The following is a 20,906-nucleotide window of genomic DNA, read 5'->3' on the forward strand; positions in this document are numbered from 1 at the left end:
CTGAGGAGGTTATGCAATACGTGGTGCACCTCAGAGGCCTGGGTCGCGCCGCCAAGACACTGGGCATCCACACTGCTGCCATCACCTTTTTCTCGAAATCTCTCTATCTCACCGACCCTTGCGATAATTTCCATTTGCGTAGGGCAATGGAAGGCTGGCGTAGGCTGCAGCCTCCCGTGGCTGATTCCAGGCGGCCCATCACGTTCGAGATGCTTACTCAAATCCATAAGCAATTGAGAACCCTTTGTTGGTCCAAATTCGAAGCGCGGCTGTTTTCGGCAGCGTTTTCGTTGGCTTACTTTGGGGCCCTTAGGGTTGGCGAGGTGGTGTGCGAGGACCACCCTGACGGGGTCACCCGGGGTATATTATTACAGGATCTATCACTGTCAGACTCCCTAGCTCTTGTTCACGTCCGCCAGTCAAAGACGGACCAGAAGGGTAAAGGCGCTACCATTCGCCTTCCGGCAACAGGCGCTGCGGGCCCTTGTCCAGTGAAGGACACCAGACGTTATCTTTGCCTCCGACCGCCAGGTCCCGGCCCATTACTCATTCACCATGATGGTGCTAGGCTTACCCGTCAGCAATTTACCAGGGTACTTCGCAAAGCCATTGCATCTTGCGGGTACAATCCCACTGAATTTTCCGCCCATTCCTTTAGAATAGGAGCTGCTACTTCCGCTATGCACCTAGGTTTGTCATCAGAAAGGATCCAGGAGATGGGGAGGTGGAAGTCGAATGCCTACAAAAGGTACATTCGCACGTAGGTCGATTCTGGTAGCAATGCTGACCCCGGCCTTTTTTTTCATCTCTATTTTCCAGGTTACCATTTCATCCGGGTTTGGATAGCAGGGCACAGTATAGTGCATTGGGCCCAGAGAAGGGCAATCGAAGTTGGTCTGGGAAGCGGGCTCGGCCTCCCAGAACATGTTGAGGTGTCCTGGATATCCAGAAGGGGCATGCTGTGGAGCGAGTTGCTACCGATTATCCAAGCCCGGGCTGCTTCACTTGGCCCCCCAGATTTTCTTATTGTGCAGCTCGGTGAAAACGACCTAGCTTACCGCAACGCGGTCGATTTGAGGTTAAATATATGCAAAGATTTTGATGTTATGATGGACAGTTTTCCGGGGATGGTGATACTGTGGTCCTCCTTGCTGGAGAGGCGCTGTTGGCGTGATGGACGTTGCCCTAAAGCCTTGAACAATTCCAGGAGGCTTTTGAACTCATTCGTGGCCCGCAGAGTGTTATCGTTGAATGGCCGGGTTATACAGCACCCCACTTTGAAACGAAGTGAAGCAGCCCTCTATCACGATGATGGCGTGCACCTTTCTTCTATCGGGAATGACATCTGGCTACAGAACGTGATTGCTGGCATAAGAGATGTACTGTATGAGGTAGATTTTAATTAGGCGAACAAGAGAGTAGGGCCACACCCCTCGGTTAATACTTAATTAATGCTTGAATATCCGATAATAAATTAGCTGAGTGCTAAACTACTAATTAGGGTTACGCAAAATTAATCGTTTTGGTTAGTATAACATGTGAGCGGATTGGCGGCGAGCCCGGGGGGGGGGCTCGAGTGGCGGTTAGGCGTTGGAAATTTGCATAACAATAAGATGGAGGAGGGGCAGATTGCGTCATCGCCTGCCCAAATATGGAGAAGTAATTCCGTTAAAGGATTCCGGGGGCGAGGCTTGGTCCAGAGCCGGGAGTCGCCAGGGCCGTAAGGCACGCCCCGTACGGTGGCCACAGGAGGAGCTCCGGTTGATCTGCATCGCCGGGTTCCTTCTGGTGGTTAACTTCTCACGGACTTCAACACACGGGTTGGAGTCGGATTTAGTCTGATAGGTTCCAACGCCTAAGCCAATTCCGCTCAACATGCATAATTAATAAAGTTGTGGCCTGAACCACCCAATTTAACCCTTAAATTCTGTGTCACGTGTCAATTATTTCACTGATCGGAGGGACTTGCCACACAAAGCCACTTCCGTGCTTTTGCCGGAGGTGGAGTTGTGGGCAGCCCGACGAGCCCATTGCGTGGGGGGCTGCAGTTTCAGCCCCCACGCAATGGAAGCCTCCAACTGCGTCACCCGCGCCCCTGTCCAATAGGGACGAGGGGGCGGGGCCACGCCGCTTAAATCCTCCCGCGCGGCCGGAGCTCCGTCTCTTTATTCCAGTTCGCCGGAGCGAACAGAAGCACCCGCCCACCCGCCCCTTAAAAAGAGAATAGGGGGCGCTGCTGCGGACCTGGTCGGTTGCCTGGTTAGTCAGTGGACCGGGTAGGACTTTTCCCATACTGGGCTAGCCATGATGGGTTTTTCGCCTACCTCGTAGCATGTCGTCACAACTTAGGCTAGGCGGTTAGGCGTTGGAAATTTGCATAACAATAAGATGGAGGAGGGGCAGATTGCGTCATCGCCTGCCCAAATATGGAGAAGTAATTCCGTTAAAGGATTCCGGGGGCGAGGCTTGGTCCAGAGCCGGGAGTCGCCAGGGCCGTAAGGCACGCCCCGTACGGTGGCCACAGGAGGAGCTCCGGTTGATCTGCATCGCCGGGTTCCTTCTGGTGGTTAACTTCTCACGGACTTCAACACACGGGTTGGAGTCGGATTTAGTCTGATAGGTTCCAACGCCTAAGCCAATTCCGCTCAACATGCATAATTAATAAAGTTGTGGCCTGAACCACCCAATTTAACCCTTAAATTCTGTGTCACGTGTCAATTATTTCACTGATCGGAGGGACTTGCCACACAAAAATTCATCAACATTTTAATGTGAATTTCTCCTAATATATACATTTTGTATGCAATATATACATTTTTATTGCGAGCAACTTCCCCTACTATAATGCATTGTGTATATATTATTTTTATTAATATTTGCAGATTTTACCTAGCATGTGCAGTTTTGTACAAACTACTTGGTTGGAGAACAGGACTGCAAAATTCAGAGAATTGGAAGGTTAAGGATTTATGCAGCCACAAACAACACATTATACCTTTTTCAGTGTGTGTTACTTAAAATGACTCTCTTATCAACTGGCTAACATTACATCTTATTTTCTCTTCCTATGAAAGCCAGAGCAAAATTCAGGGAAGTAATATTTGTGCCAACATACATTGGGGCATTGTTGCTCATATCAGCCCTGGATTTTCCTGTTTCTGTGAAGGCCTTTCAAGAACAATTATGTTAAGCACACACTAAGTGACTGCATGTACCCAAGCAAAATAAGACATTTATTATCAAAGTGAAATTTCACTTCTGTGTCTACACCCTTTCCCCACAAAGGCCTTATAAAACAATGTAAACATGTACTGTAGGAAAAGGTGCTCTTCCGAAAACCCAACTACGTGGAACAAAAACATCCCAGGAAAATACTGCTAAAGTCCTTTCTAATGGCGGTGTTAATCAGAAACGTACACCGATCTTTGTACACATAGGGTTGCGTGTAGCTGAGTTCTACTTGAAATAGATCCACTTAAATTGATAGACCTAAGCTGGTCATGGCCATTAATTTCAATGAGTCTCCTCTGAGCATGTTTAACATTCAATACAACTCATTTGGGATTGGGAGGGGGCAGTACCAATCAATGTCTCATTTAATTTCATTAATCCTACTTTGTGCTGCTGTCTCATTTGAGATAAAAAGAGGTTGACAGCAGCCTTGGAGATTGCTAGTTGCCCTGAGAAAGTAATGGGGCAGAAGAATTAGAAGTGGCCGGTCTGTTGGACTTTGAGGTCCTTCTCTGTGTTTGGAGATATTTGGAGGGATACAACAATAAAAAAGACCTTTTCTGTGGCATTCCTTTAATTATGGAATTCCCTTCACAAGGAAGCTTGCCTGGTACCAACTCTGTCATATTTTCAGCACCAGGCAAAAATAGTTTTATTTTCCCAGACATCTGAACAGCATTAATAGTGTGGGATTAAGCTGCAGTTTTTGGTGTTCCTGCTTTTTTGGATGGGGTGGATTATCCTTGTTTTTAGTGATTTTGGATGAACGCTTCTAGCACATTTGTACAGCTCTTATTGATCATTCATTATGCAATTTTGTATTTTGTTTTTCTTGTAAATTGCCTTTCTGTTGTCTGAAGCCATAAATAAATTTAATAAATTAAACTAAGCCTTCAAATGTGCAGGATCAAAGCACTTGTACAAAGTCCCTAAAACTGCTTACACTAAAGAATGTGCTTGTAGTACACTTAGCAAAAGAAATAGCAACTGTAAAGGCTAGGTTGTTCTTGAGGTTTCCAGATCAGAAAACACACAATTTTTTTTAAAAAAGGTTTCTCTGGCATCTTCATGAGAGAAAAAAAACCTGCCTACTCGTGGTCAAAATATAAGACATTGCATTTAAATAAGATATTCTGGTACTCTTTGTTGTCGTTTAGTCATTTAGTCGTGTCCGACTCTTCGTGACCCCATGGACCAGAGCACGCCAGGCACTCCTGTCTTCCACTGCCTCCCGCAGTTTGGTCAAACTCATGTTAGTAGCTTCAAGAACACTGTCCAACCATCTCGTCCTCTGTCGTCCCCGTCTCCTTGTGCCCTCAATCTTTCCCAACATCAGGGTCTTTTCCAGGGAGTCTTCTCTTCTCATGAGGTGGCCAAAGTATTGGAGCCTCAGCTTCAGGATCTGTCCTTCCAGTGAGCACTCAGGGCTGATTTCCTTAAGAATGGATAGGTTTGATCTTCTTTCAGTCCATGGGACTCTCAAGAGTCTCCTCCAGCACATGCTATTAGTACATGTCTTTGCAAAAAGGCAACTTTCGCAGGTCCCTTTAAGTTGCCGTGGCAAGGAAAAAGTGACCAGTACATTTAACAATAAAAATAAATCAGTGTTGCCATGAATTTCGCAGTAAGGTACACTGGGTGGAAGTACTTACCAACACACCGGCCGACTGGTGTGAACCGATAACCAGGTTTGCAATCACAGCGGTAACTACCTGGTGTGTTGATGCAATCTGCATTTTGTTGACACACATGCCCATTTTGGCACTCATCAATATCTGTTGGAAAGAACAAACAAAATATTAGAAAGTACGATTGTACCTATCTGAATGGCAGTTTTCCATTCCCAATGAAAGGTCAGCAGATTGGGTCTTGGTTCCACCCACAGGTTGAAGACAGGCAGCAATGTTTTGGGATGCAGGGCTCCCAGGATTCAGTTTGTGAACTCACAAGCTCATGGCGGTTATGCCATTAAACCTTAATAAATCTAAGGACTATCACTGAAATTACACATTTCTTTTTTCTTTCATAACACTTCTCTGATTGCCACAACAACACATATACTTTAAGGCCCTTTTTGTTGCTCTGTATTTTTTCCCAGTGTTTTGAGGCCTAGCAAAGAGGAACAGAACCAAACAAAACTGAAATCTTTTTCTTTTCTGGTGACAACAGCACCTCCTAAAGGAAGAAATGTATCTTGTTCTTGCATTGGGAGAGTTCAGTTTGTAACCTAGGACTTGCTTGTCCTCACAGAAATTAGAATAATCTGATACCATACATATTTTTTAAAAAATGATTTATGAAATATTTGGACCCCTTATCTTAAAATATTTTATTCATCATGTTAAAATAAAACATTCCATAATCTATTTTTTATTTTTCCAATTTTTCCAATTTTTCAGAAAAAAACAAAAAAGGCTTCAGGGAAAAAACGGGAAAAAACAGGTTTTTTCCTAATTTTTCCGGGGGTTTTCTGGGCCTTCACATCTCTAGTCCTCAATAGTACCGTAGGGACCAAGGGAAGTACTGGAAATATTGGGACCTCAGAGCCAAGTGGTACCCTGAGCCCTGCCTCATTTGGCAGCTCTTGGAGTTTTTCCTCTAGAAATGTGGGCTAGGGAGGCCTAGCCTGAATCTCAGCTACCACATTCTGCCACTGACAAATCACCTAGTAGAACGATGCAATGCTGTTCAATGTCTTTAGGGACTCTTTGGTGGCTTCAGAGGTTAGGCCATCATATATCATCCAGGAAGCAACATCTGCAATACAACACAGGTAAATGCTGTGCAGAAGATTGCTATCCATGATGAAATGTGTGAGCACCACAAACATTTGACACTCATGCTTCTTAATATAAAAAGTAATAGGTGCTCAAGTCACCTAGGGTCAATTGCACCTCTTCCTCAACTGCCCTATCTGTAAATCACCTTCCCAATATCTGGTGTCCTCCAGATGATTTGGGCCACACCTACATTGGTCAGCATGGCCAATGAGGGATAATGGGAGTTGAAGCCCAAAGCGTCTAGGGCAGGCATGTCAAACCTGCGGCCCTCCAGATGTTTTGGACTACAATTCCCATCTTCCCCAACCACTGGTCCTGCTAGCTAGGGATCATGGGAGTTGTAGGCCAAAACATCTGGAGGGCCGCAGGTTTGACATGCCTGGTCTAGGGAGTACCTTGTTGGAGAAGGCAGTTGTAAACCACTCAGTTTGGCGTGAAAACTAATGAGCTGAATACCACAAAACAACTTTGTCTGATTAAATAATTTGCAAGTCTATTATGCAATTTAAAATGCACAAATCCATTTTAACAAACTTATTATGCTAACTTCGTCTCAATTATTTTAATTCAGAATTATAACTTTTTGGAATACATTTTCCTGATTTTTTTAAAATTTTTAGTTCACAGCTCATTGTAAGTTCCTAATTAGCATTACTTTTATTTGACCTAGTTTTCTTTCCTGCTGACTGGAAGCACAGCATATGACTGAACAGTACTTTTCCATCCAAAAGACTATAGCCCACAGTGATCATTTTAGTAAAACTCCTCAGTTTATTACCACAGATGGAGGAGGCATGACCATTTAAAATAGTTGAACCCTCACACACTGAATTCCTACAAGCGAGCTTGAACTTGAAAACTGGTTTCTGTGAAGAAGGGCATATTAGTTAATCACAAGGATGCTAATCAAACAATGATTGCAAATCTGTAATAAGCTGACCAAATTAGAAGTTAATAGGCTTTGTTTTTAAATATGTTACTGTCAACAAATAATAATTATGACAAGGAAGAAGAATTAGCACTCAGGTATAGACAAATGAAGAGAGTTAAGAAAAGGTACTGAAATGACCATGGCCTTTGTTTGCAGTCTCTTGTTCACACAGTGGTGTTCTCAAAATGTGGTGGGGGGGGGGGGAGAAGCACTGGGCCTCTGCTCACACCTTACCATCACACTTTGTGGCTCCAGCACATGTAACTGCACATATCAGCACCATCAGGGATTATGACAAATGCAAAAGGCCTCTTAGCTGAACATAACATGTTTGTTGGCTGTCAGAATAATCCTGGGAAGCACAAGAAGGCAGCAAGACCTGATGGAGCCTCACTGTGCCCACGAACCTACCCCCTTACATATGCCAGCATGCACGTTCAGCATGCCACTCTACCACCATACCTGCACCACTGTCATAGCCTTGAGAGGAAGCCCCTCACCTTCACAGATCAGTAACTTTTCATTGTAGAAGAAGCCCCCTGGGCATTCACACCGGAAACTGCCGATCAGGTTTATGCAGACTCCATTTTCACACACACCAGGGATCTCACGGCATTCATCAATATCTGTATTAACAAAGGAATAAAGATTGGGACGTTTGAAGCAGAAGTTGGCCCAATTAAGAAAAACAAAAAGACTTCCTTTTAACCTCTGTTCCTGGGGCATATTGTACAATCCTGCTTTTTGCACCACAAAATGCTCGTTTGCTCTTCATGCGAATGAAAACAAGAAAAGGAAGACGGGAATTCCGTCTATGAATACTTGGCTCCTTCTCTATGAATTCCTTATTTTTCCCCCTTTGGGTTTGAGTTTTTCAAACCTTGGCTATGAAACACCTACCAGCTTATAGTGTGTGAAAAACATTCATATTGAATCCTTTCCCTGCTCTCTCTTAAAGTGTACACAAACAAAAAGGATCCCGCCCCCCACTGCTTAAATTCAATACCCAGAGGAACTGATGTGAAAAGTCTGATAAAAATCTGCTTTAGCAAAAGGAAAAGTCTCCCTTTGAAACCCATTGCTGATTGGCGGGCGTCCCAGACGCTTACTACCCTTCGCTACCTATGGTCTACAAACTATACTAAGCCAAACTACAATGTCCTCAAACCTTTATGTTACCTTCATCCCAAGTAGCAGTCACCACAGCTGCAGGCTAAGAGGACCCAGGAAGAAGGGTGCCATAGTATGACATACTAGGCATGGAGGTTGAGTTTTACCACACTGTTTAGTCTTCACTATTTCCCGGGAAAAGGCGAACCATAAAAATAAACACCCCCTTTCCCCTAATACATACCATATGAAATGAAAAGTAAATCTCAATAGAATTTTAACTCACCAACTGGTAATCCTGTAAAAATGTCAATGACGAAACCGGGCCTTTGACTTCCACAGAGAGTTGCAAATTCATCTAAAAAATGAAATAAAAGTGTAGGAAAAGTCCCACACCGAATAATTACATTTCCCTGAAGTCACAAAGTAAGATGATTGATTCAAACTTCAAGGAAATGCAGTCATTTTACTGTATTGATTATTGATGATGATGGTGATGATGATGATGATGTAACCTGCTATGTAAATACTGTAAAAAGATTCAGAACACAAATAATCAAACAACCTACCCTCAATTTTAATCTATGCCTCTTAAAGGCAAGGTTTTCTAAATCTTCATCCCAAACTCACCAACATCCTTACATGAAGTATAAACTAGTAACCTGGTTATGCACACAACCAGTATCATATGTATACAAATCTGTGGATGTTATGTTTAAAATTAAACTAGATAGATCAAAGACATGACAAAATAAACCCAGGGAGATGTTAGGTTTGTTTAACATTTAAGGTTATCACGTAACAGAAAACATGGTTATATGTGTGAATGCAGCTAGCAAATATTCTCCTAAATTAAGACAGATAAATAAATCCATGAGTGTTGTAATAATTGGGGGGGGGGGGTTGTAACTGTCTTATTATTATTATTATTATTATTATTATTATTATTATTAATTTGTAGACTGCTTATAGACAACTGTAATAAAGCAGTATAAAAAATTGTCAAAATAAATAATAATAATATATCTACTTTGAGACCACCACACTGATACACTTGGAAGAATTGGAGAATGAAGGCAGAGCCCCAAAGATAGCCTGCAATTATATGGCAAGAGAAAGTGATGCTCTATGGAGGAAGTTTGGCGACAGGAGAGCCTATGCACACTAGGTGGTTGAGAATTGGATTTTTGATCAAATCGCAGCTTGGACAATTGTCTACTAATCCTGTCTCTATACCCATGGGAGTTTCATCTACCTTGGCTAGATAAGGAAAAGCAGGTTATGTTGCATAAACCCAACATTAGCACAGCATTGGTGACTTTGCCATAACATTTGTGCATGTGCACATGTAGCAGCCAAAACAGCTTTCAGGCGCGATGTTGAGATGTATAAAAGATTCTGCTAACAGCTTTGATATTTCTCTCCAGCAGAAATACAAACCAGTGCTTGGGAGGGGGCATTGTTCACAAGGTCGGTTCCAGGCTCGTCCAATGTTGTAGGAACAGCAACACATTTTTTTGGTCATGTTAAAGAGCAGCTCTCCATCACAGGTCTGGTTGTCAGCATAATAGTTCCTGTAGCACAGACTCCTCCTCATATCTGCAATGAAGAAAAATGAGTTAGGTTAGGCTGAGAGGCAGTGAATGACCTAAGGTCACCCAGTGTAATGGACCGGTTGGATGCAGAGGAATGGTGGGGGGAGCTAGCTGGGGAACCCCCAAGGGAAAAGGGCTAAGAGTCCAGGGTTTGCTGATGGGATGATGATGAGTGGTCAGAGGGAGATGAGGGAGAATCCCGGAGGGAGGAAGTGTCAAAAGCTGAAGAGGCAACAGGGCTTAGTGAGCAGAGAGTGTCTGTGGCAGAGAGGAGTCCAGAAGCGGAAGTGGTAGCAGGAGAGGAGGAAGGCTAAGAGACAGAGATGAGTCAGGCTGGTGTCTCCCCCTCCTGCTGTGACAAGCTCCCCTCCACTCTCCCAGAAACAGAAGAGATATGAAGAGAGAGGAGCAAAGACAGGGGAGTTGGAGGAGTCTCAGATTGCTCAGGAAGGACTCAAGGGAGGAGGAGACTTAGGCAGCTGTGGGAAGGCGGGGACCTTCTGTCTCCTCAACTGTCTCATAGGGCCAAGATCTATGGAGTAGAGTTGTTGTGCACATTAGGCCTGGCACTCCTGAGCAGACCTTGTTTCTTCTAATAAAGAGTTTACATACTCTGTGTGATTTACTGGTGACCCGCTCCTGGCACCCAGTGGGGATGTCTCTCAGATTCTGGTTTAAAAACTACCAGTATATGACACTAGCTTAGAAATTTGCACAAGACAACTTCCCAGTGGATTTTGAAGCATGTTAATTTGGGAGGAGGGGAACCGTTTGATTTCCCACTTTTCAATTTTAAGGTACCAAAGCATATTTAGTTGCCCCTGCCTTTAAAAGATTAAATATGCTACTCCCACGTTTTAATAGTACTGTAAACTACTCGTGCCTTTTTTTCTGGAAGGGTTTCTTGAAATCCAATGTTTTTATGTTACATAGCTGACAGCTATAGTGAAATTGCATCATCATCTACGTCTTTCAGTATCGTCCAAAATTCCACGAATGCCGCTTGGTTTCATAACTATAAAACCCAGCACTCCACTCATCAAAAGCTTTGGCAGCAGAGCACATGCTAACCTCAGCTAGTCATGGGTTCCTGCTTAAAACCTTGCTAAATCTGTGATTTCATATCCTTCTGGTGAAATTCTGGAAGACAATGCCCCATATGTCTTTGGCTTAGTTGTACTTAAAGGCATTTTGAGTTCATTTGAGTTTGGAACCTCAGCAACAATTCAGCAGAGGAACGGGATTGATCTGAGATGTGTTCAACGGAAGGTAAACCCTGAAATGATTCTGCAGCCACTACAAAACTGTTCAAAATGCAGACTGCACAGCCTCTGCACAGCCTTTAATAGATGTTTTATTAAAGCCATATACCAATAAAGTTCGGCACAAAAATAAAACATACAACTCATTATAACAAACAAGCAAGCAAGCAAGCATTCATTTATATATTTTTGTTTCTCAGGAAGCCAAAACAAAACTTTTCATCATCTGGACTGAAGTCATTATTAATCTGGCAACCCTCTCAGTAATATAGGAGGAAGCATCCCTTAAGCAGAGTACCAAATCTACAAACCTCTGATGTTTTCTTTCTTTCACCTTAGCTATGTACCAGTACTAAAGTTACAAAACAAAATGTGATTAGCCCTTTCTGGAAGTCTCCAACTTTGAAGTCTTCCCCCCTCCCCACTTGAGGCTGATGCTTGGGTGAAGAAAACGCATTCTGCATATGCTCAGAGTTACTCTTTATATTGCTTCAAGCCAAGATTATAGCTTGTTGTTTCATGAGAAACTGGAAAGCAAGTTATTGGCTTCCAAACGAAGCAACATATTAAGCCAAATTTAAACATTATCATATTTTAGCTTGTTTGGAAGCCATTAACTACTGTTTCCGGGTAAGCGTGCAACAGGAAGCTCTGATTAAGTGCAAGATCCTGGCTTGTTCAGCCACTCACACAAACGGTGGAGCAAAGCAGATTGCAGCTGCTGTGTGCTAGTACACACCACATATGCCTATGCTGGATTAAGACAGGCTTTTTGGTTTAGCATAGTATGCAATGCAGCCCACATTACTGAACCAGTTCCATACCCTGAACTGCCACCATTTACTTAGTCACATCAGTCTCTATCACTACATATCAAATTTCCTGTCATTGTGCCCACTGAACACTATGGGAAGTTTGCTGCTAACATTACCAGAGCACAAATCAGGATTTGATTTTGCCTTCCTTTGTTAAAAGCATTCTAGCCAGTCACAAACTTTTTTGGCAAGTATGACTTTCCATTAATGATGGGAAGGAAACTCTTACATGTAGCCATGGTCTCTAATTATGTTAAAAGTCTTATTGCAAATATACCGTAGTTATCAGTTTTGCTAATGAACATGAAGAAACAAGGCTAGGCTTTTGTTTTGCATATGCTACCTTTGCTCAAGTTAAGTTCAGCCAGGCTGCCAGTTCAGAACTGATACAAGAAGGACTCTGAAAGAATTATTTTATTTTCTCCCGCAACCGTATTTAGCTTATTATGTTGCTACGCTGTTGTTTTCCATTGTTCTTGAGTTGCTATAGTTGTGATTTTGTGTTTGGATGTATGCCACCCTGAGTGCTTCATTTCAGTGTGGAAAGGTGGATTAGAAAACGCTGATATAAATAAACTCACCCATACAATTATTTCCGCCATTTACTTGCAAGTAGTCAGGAGGACAAATGCAAGTGTAGTTTCCTACGGTGTTGTAGCAAGTTCCAGGTCCACAGATGCCATCATTCTTACATTCATCAATATCTGCAAAACAAACAATATGGGAAGTTAATATCAACTAGGGGAAGTTTTTTTATGCTGCATAAAAAAACAGGTTGCCTATACCCTAGATAGATATGGGTTGAAAGTAGTTATTGAATGAAGAGGAAAAGCTCAACAGATGCTCCCCCCCACACACTTCATTATCGCACCTTCGGGCCTCACTTTGGTTAGCCCTGAATAAAAGAAGTATAATAGGTATTTTTATAGATTTGATTGATTCATTAAAACAATGTATATATTGCCTAGCTACAACAACCCAAAGCAACTTATAACCAAACAGACAGACACCCACCCACCCCCCACATAAGATACATTAAAACCAAGTGGGAAAGAGATACATTAAAAACATCCCACCCACTTCTAAAAGGCCACAGATAGTTAAAGGCCAAAGGCCTGGTTATAAAGAGAAAAAATGCCTGGTGCCTAAATATGGTACAGTGGTGCCTCGCTAGATGAATTTAATTCGTTCCACGGGTCTTTTCTTATAACGAAAAATTCGTCTAGTGAATCCCATAGGAATGCATTGGGGAAATTTTTTTTAAAAAATTGCCCATAGGAATGCATTAATTGAATTTCAATGCATTCCTATGGGAAACCGCGATTCGCTAGACGGATTTTTCGTAAAACGAATTCGTCTAGCGAGGCAACCTCCGCTAGAAAAAACCTTTCGTTAAGCGGAAATTTCGTTAAGCAGGGCATTCGTTAAGCGAGGCACCACTGTATATACAATGATGGTGCTAGGCAAGCCTCCCAGGGGAGAGCATTCCAGAAGCAGGGATCCCAATCTCGTGTTGCCATCCTCTGGACTTCTCATGGAGGGGGATCACAAAGAAGGGCTCAGGTGATGATTGCAGGGGCCAGGTTGTTTCATACAGGGAGAGGCCATCCTTGAGCGACTGCTGTCCTTTAAGGCTTTCTAGTCAAAGGTAGCCCTTTTGAGTTGGGCTCATAAACTAATTGGCAGGCAGTGAGGTTGGGCCAGGATTGATATTGTATGCTTGAATCACCTTGCCCTGGCAAGCAACCTGGTGTCTGAATTCGGCGGCGGCTGAAGTTTCTGAACCATCTTCAGAGGCAGCCCCACATATTACACATTGCAGTGTCTCTTAGTTAGCTTCCTCCTGTGTTGTCTTTGCAGAATTCATCATGGAAAAGGATGGGGGAAACACTAGAACTGGCTCTGCCTACCATTGGTTCTGGCATGCTTTCTACCCTACCTGTTCCAATGGGCTTGGGAAGATAAGTAATTATGCACATAACCTTCAGTTATTTGTAACTTTCTATTGCCACAGAAATGGAAGTAGGAAGAACTACTGACGAAAGAGGAATGGCAGACGAAATTAATGGACTATGCAGAATTGGATAAGGTGACAGGGAGAATTCGAAACCAGCGGGACCAGAAATTCTTGAAAGATTGGAGTAAATATGCGAGTTATTTGAAAGACAATTGTAATCAATTGACTACGCTTGTAGGATTACAAGGAGTTTTGTAAGGAGAACTATATAAAATATTGCAGAAAAGACTTATGAGAATGGATTTTAAGTTACTGATTATTAAAAGTAATAGTTATGATAACAAATGTAAGATTAAGAGAGGAGGTTTGAAAATCATAAGATGTGGTTGATGGAAGTCTCAGGCTAAAATAGCCAAAATGATGTATAAAATGAGATGAGATGAGATGATTTGTTCTGTTTGGAAAATATATGTAAATCCAATATGTGTGTGTGTGTATGAATTTTTTAAAAATTGTAATTTTCTACACCTGTACCTCATTGTGGTACTAATTTTTCTGGAAAGAGACCATGTGGTTTGATGAACTCTTCCCGCCCCCCGCACAGAATTAAAAGCAATACTGAATAAACCTGAGGCTTACTTACCCTCACAGACTCGAGTGTCTTCATTCAAATAGTAACCAGTTGGACACTGACACTGAAAGCTGCCAAACGAATTTATACATTTTCCTCCTTGGCAAAGCCCAGGTAGTTCTTGACACTCATCAATATCTATCCAAATGAAAATGCCGACAGTATCTTGTTAAAGAGGACTGCGAACAAACACAGCTCATGAAATAATAATTTGTTATAACATGATGATTAGCAGAGAGGCACCACAAATATGCATTACCCTCCAAAATAACTGTAATAGGATTTGGTCGGAATCCCTCTCCTCCAGGACATAGCAGCTTGTAGTCACCTGAAAAGGGAAATAAATTTCATGAGCCTGCAATAGTCAAAGCTCTGCTCGAAAATTTATCGGGCTGCAAGGAAGGGGTAGGTGTTCCTATGCCAAGTTCTCCTGGCAAAACTGGCCTCCCATTGGCTGCCAAACATGCAGGTAAAGTGGGCCACCACTGATGAAGGCCAGCTGGAGCCCCCAAATGCTGCCTCCTAAACCCTACTTCCATCGCATGCTGGCATCAACCCCAATTTGGAGCCAATTGCCCTGCCCCCTCCATTTTTCTGCCCAGTCGCCATGAGCAGAAGGCTGTGGATACAGCAGTGGTCATTCAGCTCAGCAAAGCCCCACCAGCAGGAGCGAGGAGTCTGGTTTGCACCCTTATTTTTCTTCTGCAATGTTCTTCCAGCCAGAGATCAAGTTGGAGGTTCCCAGGATGAACTTAATATTGCAATGAAGTGGTCTATATGTAACCTCTCTCCTGAAAAGTATATGGGGCTTGATTCAGACTTCATTGACACCCAAAGCAAGTTGAGCTTTCTTTTTTCGAAAACAACATTTGAATTATTTAGCTCCGGGCGTGTGACACAAGTTCAAAGCCAGTGGCTTTCTACACTATAGCGCAATCTCCCGGCAATTTAGAACATGACTGTGCCCTGTGGGTGATCCTACTTGGATTAACTTTTGCTCAAAGGGAGCAAATGGAGCAAGACACAAATTAGTCACAGTCTTGTACTGCTCTGCCTCACTTACTTGAGTTCACAGCTGGGCACTGCTCGCAAGGAATCCCCCAAGCTTTACCAAGGGAACAGCAGCAAGAGGCCTTGGAAACTCCAACACCGATTTCATTGCTGCAAGCTGTATCTCCATTATCTCCTCGAGGTTTAATTTCCAAGTAACAGAAGCCAGAGCGTGTATCTAATGGGCAAAAGAAAATGTTTCAAGTACTGTACTGTAGTGCCTTTCCCCCAGATAAGTCAAGCTGCATTGTATGCTCCTGGTTATCTTTCCTGATGTGTCAAATTTCCATATCTTTCTTTTTACCTCAATAGCCAATACGGTTTGGTAGTTCTACCATCAACACCTCAAAAATATCCATCCCAGTTTACCGTTCCATGCCTTGATTATATTTAACTGTAGAGAGTTGTTTCACTTAAGCCTAGTTTCACTTAATTTTCTTTTCTTCCCCCCCAAAAATAATATTTATTCATTTTCATATACTACAAAATACAAAAAAATCACACAAAAAACAAAAAGACCAAAAACAAAAATAAAACATAAAAAAATATCAATTCTGACATTTTTGCTTAACATTGTGGACTTCCTCCATTCCCCCCACATTGGGTCCATTTTTAAGTCCAAATTAGGCAGTTTTTCATATTATAATCTCTCAACATTTTCTATTCTAAAAAACATCAGCTGTCCGTAACCTATAATTCATCCATTAATCCAAATCTAAATCTATTTCCCCATCCATCTATCATATATTTCGCCCCTTAGCCTGAAGTTTATTCCCAAAAACTTTTCCATAAATTCAAATATTACTTCTTGTATCCTAATAACATTCAAACACTTAAATCTAATTCAGCCCCCCTTCCCCTGGACTCAGGGTCTCCCAGATGAGTCAGCCAGTTCCATAAGTCGTTCCAGTTTCAGACCATCTTAATCAGTCAAAAATATCATCCATTATTACTTTTCACCCCACTCCCACTCTATCACCCCCTATCCACCACTCTTCATTTTTCATCCCCTGCTGCCTCCCCAATTCTCTGGCTGTTACACAATACCATCCTACTACGTTTCCACTTTCCAGCCCTATCTCAATTTTTAGTTCCTGTAGACTCTGACCCCAGTATGTATCCTGCCCCCCCCCTCACTGGGAGAGCATTATTCCACACTGTTCTTCTTTGAGAAATATTTGAATCAAGCATGGATCTTGTTCCCCCCCTACCACAGGGGGCACAATGTTCCATGTATTTTCCTCTTCTTCTTTCAATTGAATTGCATTGTCCAGGACTGGTGGTTGTCCATCTTTCTTCTCTGTATTCTCTGTTAAAATTTGTCTTTTTTCAATTTCCACACATTTCTGGTTTATTATTCCAATCTGTATTGAATTCTAGTGCACTTCGCTTTTTAAATCCAAAGGTGATCTCAGGAGTTCCTCCTAAAAGTCTACAAAGTCAGATGGTATTATGTCTACTGACATCTTGTATATCTCAGGTTTCATGGGAACAGCACAGATTGCAAAGCAGGAAGTGGTGCAGTTCATATTTCCAAACTTCAAAAACAAAGGTTATGTCTGAACTGGGTGCAAACTGACATTTTTAATTCTTCTTCATAACTTAAGGCTCTTATGTCCATTTATGAAAACAGCAATGTCAAAACTTGATTTTCCCAGCCGAATATTTTGCACTCTTTTCAATATTGACAGTTCCAGACCTCAAAGAGGTAAACAAATTCATTCCTATTGTGATGTCATAATGGCGGCTCGCTGATCCCTCCAGGGACCCAACTCCAGCTTCCAGGGGGGCTTCCCCCAGTCCAAAATAAAAATTCTACAGGGATTTTGCTGAATTCAACCCTCCCCCCTTTACCCTGCTTAGAGGGGAGGTTTTAAGTTCAATTTTTTGAGATTAAAAGGTTCCAGTCAGTCTTTCCGGCTTCAGGCAAATTAACCGCATCTCCATTCTCTCAATGGGGGAGATCGACTTCCTTTTTTGGATCTCCTCCCGTGACCAATTCTTTCCGATTAAAAATTTTTAAAAGCTCTTTTTCTTTACTCATGGTGTCCAATCTGTTCAAATACTTTAATTTGGAAAAATCCACCGCTCCACAAGCTGCCGGCACAGAGCTTCACACTGCAAGGGTAGAAGTTCAACTCAAGGCACGTCTCCACTCCACTCGCTCTCGGCTCCCTTAATAGGGCTTACCGGGGAGCAGAGGAGACAGGAAAAGGTGCAGCTGAGTCCCCACATCCCCAGAACGCTTGATCTGGGGCTCTTTGGGGGCCGCGACGCTCTCGTGGCTCCCCCCTCCCTCACAGCGCCAGGGCATCTCGGAGCTCAAGATTTCCTCGCCGATCAGCAATAGCGGTAGACCGGAAGTCCTTCACTTAATTTTCAAGAATGCAGAAAGACTCAGGTTCAATCCCTGGCATCTCCAAGCAGGATGGGGAAGTCTTTTTGTCCAAAACCTTGGAGCTGTTGCCTGTCAGTGTAGACAACACTTAGCTTGATGGAATAATGGCTTGACTCAGCTTTCTATGCATCCTATGTGACCCAAACCATGAATAAAACACTTCAGAAGAGCATATATTGACTTAGGAAGACCAATAAGAAATGATATTTACCAACACATCCAACACGAGTGGGGTTCAGTTCGAAATCTGGGGGGCACTCACAGGTATAACTGCCAGGCATATTGAGGCAAGTGCCGCTGATGCAAGTTGTGGGGTCTGCACACTCGTTGATATCTGGACAGGAAAAATCCAAGAAGAACTTAGGAGTGAGCAAACACCCAAAGACTCCAAGCAAATCATACAAACAGCAGTAGGGCAAGAAAACCAGGTGTGCCCACTTCCATGGTTTGTCTACTAAGCCTAACATAAAAATACAAGGCAATGCCCATTTAAGCCTCAACAGATTTCAGTGCTCTATTGAATACATACATCCTATACCCATTCTGCAATCCAAACATCACTTTGAATTAATATCCTTGTACCCATCATGTACTATTCCCTTCCTTGCCAGCCAATTCAGTAAGCATTTTTTTGGGTGCAAATTAAATATTCTTCATATTTCCTATACGTATTGTGGGTTTTTTTGTTTTTGTTTTGTTTAAGGACCAAAAAGAAAATGCAATTCTGCAAAATCAGGCACGATAGCCCCGATCCCGAAAGCTGTACATGGAATTTTGGTGTGACTGGAAGCATGTTTGCTGAGTGCCCACTGTCGTTTGAGAGTAGAGACCTTGCAGGTGTTGTTTGACTACATATCCATCATCCCTGATCATTGGCCATGCTGGCTGTGACTGAGAGGAGCTGAAGTCCAAAGACATCTGCAAAGTCACAAGTTCCCCCATACCTGTTTTACCAAGTAAATATAAAATGCTTTGCATCTATCCACAACAACAATAACAAAGAAAAGTGCCTGTCAGATTACTTTGATTTAAGACTGTATACATCATACATTTAAAGCACATTCGCACCCACCCCCAAAGAATCCTGGGGACTGTAGTTTTTTTTAAGCATCCTGGGAACTGTAGCTCCGTGAAGGGCAAACTACAGTACCCAGGGATATTGGGAGGCGAGTGCTTTAATGGTATGGTGTGAACACAGTCGAAACATAACATGTGGAAATGCCTACCTCCAAACTTATTTCATTTTCCCAACCCAGCGGAAACAGTAATATATTTGGCGGGTGGTATGACTGAATGTGGCCATCCTTTGCCACATCAAACTCATAGCACCAGGATGTCCTTGCCACTGAAGATAAGTTAATCTGGACATATTTCTGAGAAAAATTGTTTACATGAGCAGTTAAGTAAAGAGGCCTAACCTGAGACTATCTCTTTACTGAATCGGCCAGAACTACACAAGTAATGCTAACAACTAGATTGGCCAAGTCACATACTTACCTGTGCAATTCCCACCGCTTCGGTCCAATTCATATCCTGTCTCACAGTGGCATTGGAACAAGCCAGGCAGGTTTTGGCAAGTCCCAAAGACACATATGTTGGGAAGGGCACACTCATCGATATCTTGAAGGAAGGGGAAAGAGACAGGAGATGTCTTAATTATTTTGATATAAACAAGAATGCAACTTTCAGCTTTAAGCAATGAACACAATTCGAAAAGCAAAATACAAAAGTGGGTGAGGAAAACACCTGCATGTTCTTCAAAAGTAAAAAAAAAAAAGACTTAAAGGGCACTCCCCATAAAAATGTCAGAGGGAGCAGGAATAAATATTTAGGGGGCAGCTCTGCCTTACAAGGGACCCAGACAGTGGGTGGGGCAGTTGGAAACATTTGTCCTCTGATAATTCCAGTGTAGTCTCTCCCCTTATGGGATGAGTCTCAGAGACACTGTGCTCACTAGCCATGAGATATCTCTTGGGGAGACAAGTCCATCAGTTTATAGAAAGGCAGACTAGGGACTAGGAGCATACTAAGTAAAGTATGTTCAGCTTTCTCCCTGAGAAATTCATGAAGATTGTTCAGTAATCTGGGAGAGAGTAAAGATGTGAACTCAAAACACATAGTGGAAAGCTAACCCTGTTTCTTGACCCTGTTGACGCCAGTTTCTAGGGCGATAGCTGGGTTTGCTCCCTGCATCAGTCTTGCTGATTACAACTTGTTCACTTTGTCCCATAGAACTTAGTGCCACTAAGAACTATGGATTGGTTATGTATAATTGTTTTTAATACTTGCAAACCACTTGCAAGCCTGTTTTCACATTAGGCCAGGCATCCCCAAACTTCGGCCCTCCAGATGTTTTGGACTACAATTCCCATCTTCCCTGACACTGGTCCTGTTAGCTAGGGATCATGGGAGTTGTAGGCCAAAACATCTGGAGGGCCGCAGTTTGGGGATGCCTGCATTAGGCAGTAAATAAACAAATAACAACCACAACAATATCAATAACGAATCTAGCTCCTATATGTAAAACTTCATTTCATCATCTCCATAATCCCAACTGGGATTCACGATTGATTGCAATGCTTGTTTGTATAGGATACTATTCATAAAGGTTTAGCTTTGCTACGAGCTGTTGATACACTGTGATGGTGAGATCATCATTCATAACCAACTTAAGCTTCTTACAATTTTATCTCAATATCTTTATAAACCATTTGATATTTCATAAATATATACTAAGATGGGACACATTCTACTGAAACTCCCAAGTTGGCACTTCCCAATGGCGATGTGCCCTTAAATTTCTTTCAAATTGTAAAATAAAAATTCAGGAGACCTGTGATGATTGTCGAATTACATTGGCTTGCCCAATCCAGGTAAGTAGTGTTTATATACAGCACTGAATTACCTGTGCAGGCTTTCCCATCTGGGGTAGGTAGAAACCCCATATCACATTCACAGCGATAACCTCCTGGGGCATTGAGGCACTGGCCGTTTTCACAGAAGTTCAAGTTTTCTGCGCATTCATCAATATCTGAAAAGAAAAATAAGTCACAGTTGAGTGAACACTTTCTTTTATTTACGCCAAGGAGCAACTATTGCCTAGGGCCTGAAATTCTACAACAGAAACTAAAGTATGGACATAATGT

General features: G+C 42.6%; 1 protein-coding gene across 2 annotated transcripts in view; it reads right to left on the reverse strand.

The window, feature by feature from the left end:
* The window catches only part of FBN1 (fibrillin 1), a 219,582-nt gene that overhangs the window by 37,150 nt on the left and 161,526 nt on the right, over positions 1-20,906 (reverse strand). For both annotated transcript variants that reach the window (XM_035132327.2, XM_035132328.2), the window contains exons 35-45: positions 20,666-20,791; positions 19,258-19,380; positions 17,972-18,094; positions 15,376-15,540; positions 14,572-14,640; positions 14,325-14,450; positions 12,306-12,428; positions 9,493-9,651; positions 8,339-8,410; positions 7,443-7,568; positions 4,884-5,006 (exon numbers count right to left, since the gene is read on the reverse strand). In XM_035132327.2, the coding sequence (XP_034988218.2) occupies positions 4,884-5,006; positions 7,443-7,568; positions 8,339-8,410; positions 9,493-9,651; positions 12,306-12,428; positions 14,325-14,450; positions 14,572-14,640; positions 15,376-15,540; positions 17,972-18,094; positions 19,258-19,380; positions 20,666-20,791 (1,335 nt within the window). The remainder of the gene's footprint in view (positions 1-4,883; positions 5,007-7,442; positions 7,569-8,338; positions 8,411-9,492; positions 9,652-12,305; positions 12,429-14,324; positions 14,451-14,571; positions 14,641-15,375; positions 15,541-17,971; positions 18,095-19,257; positions 19,381-20,665; positions 20,792-20,906) is intronic.

Source organism: Zootoca vivipara, chromosome 14, assembly GCF_963506605.1.
Source record: "Zootoca vivipara chromosome 14, rZooViv1.1, whole genome shotgun sequence".
NCBI classification, from domain to species: domain Eukaryota; kingdom Metazoa; phylum Chordata; class Lepidosauria; order Squamata; family Lacertidae; genus Zootoca; species Zootoca vivipara.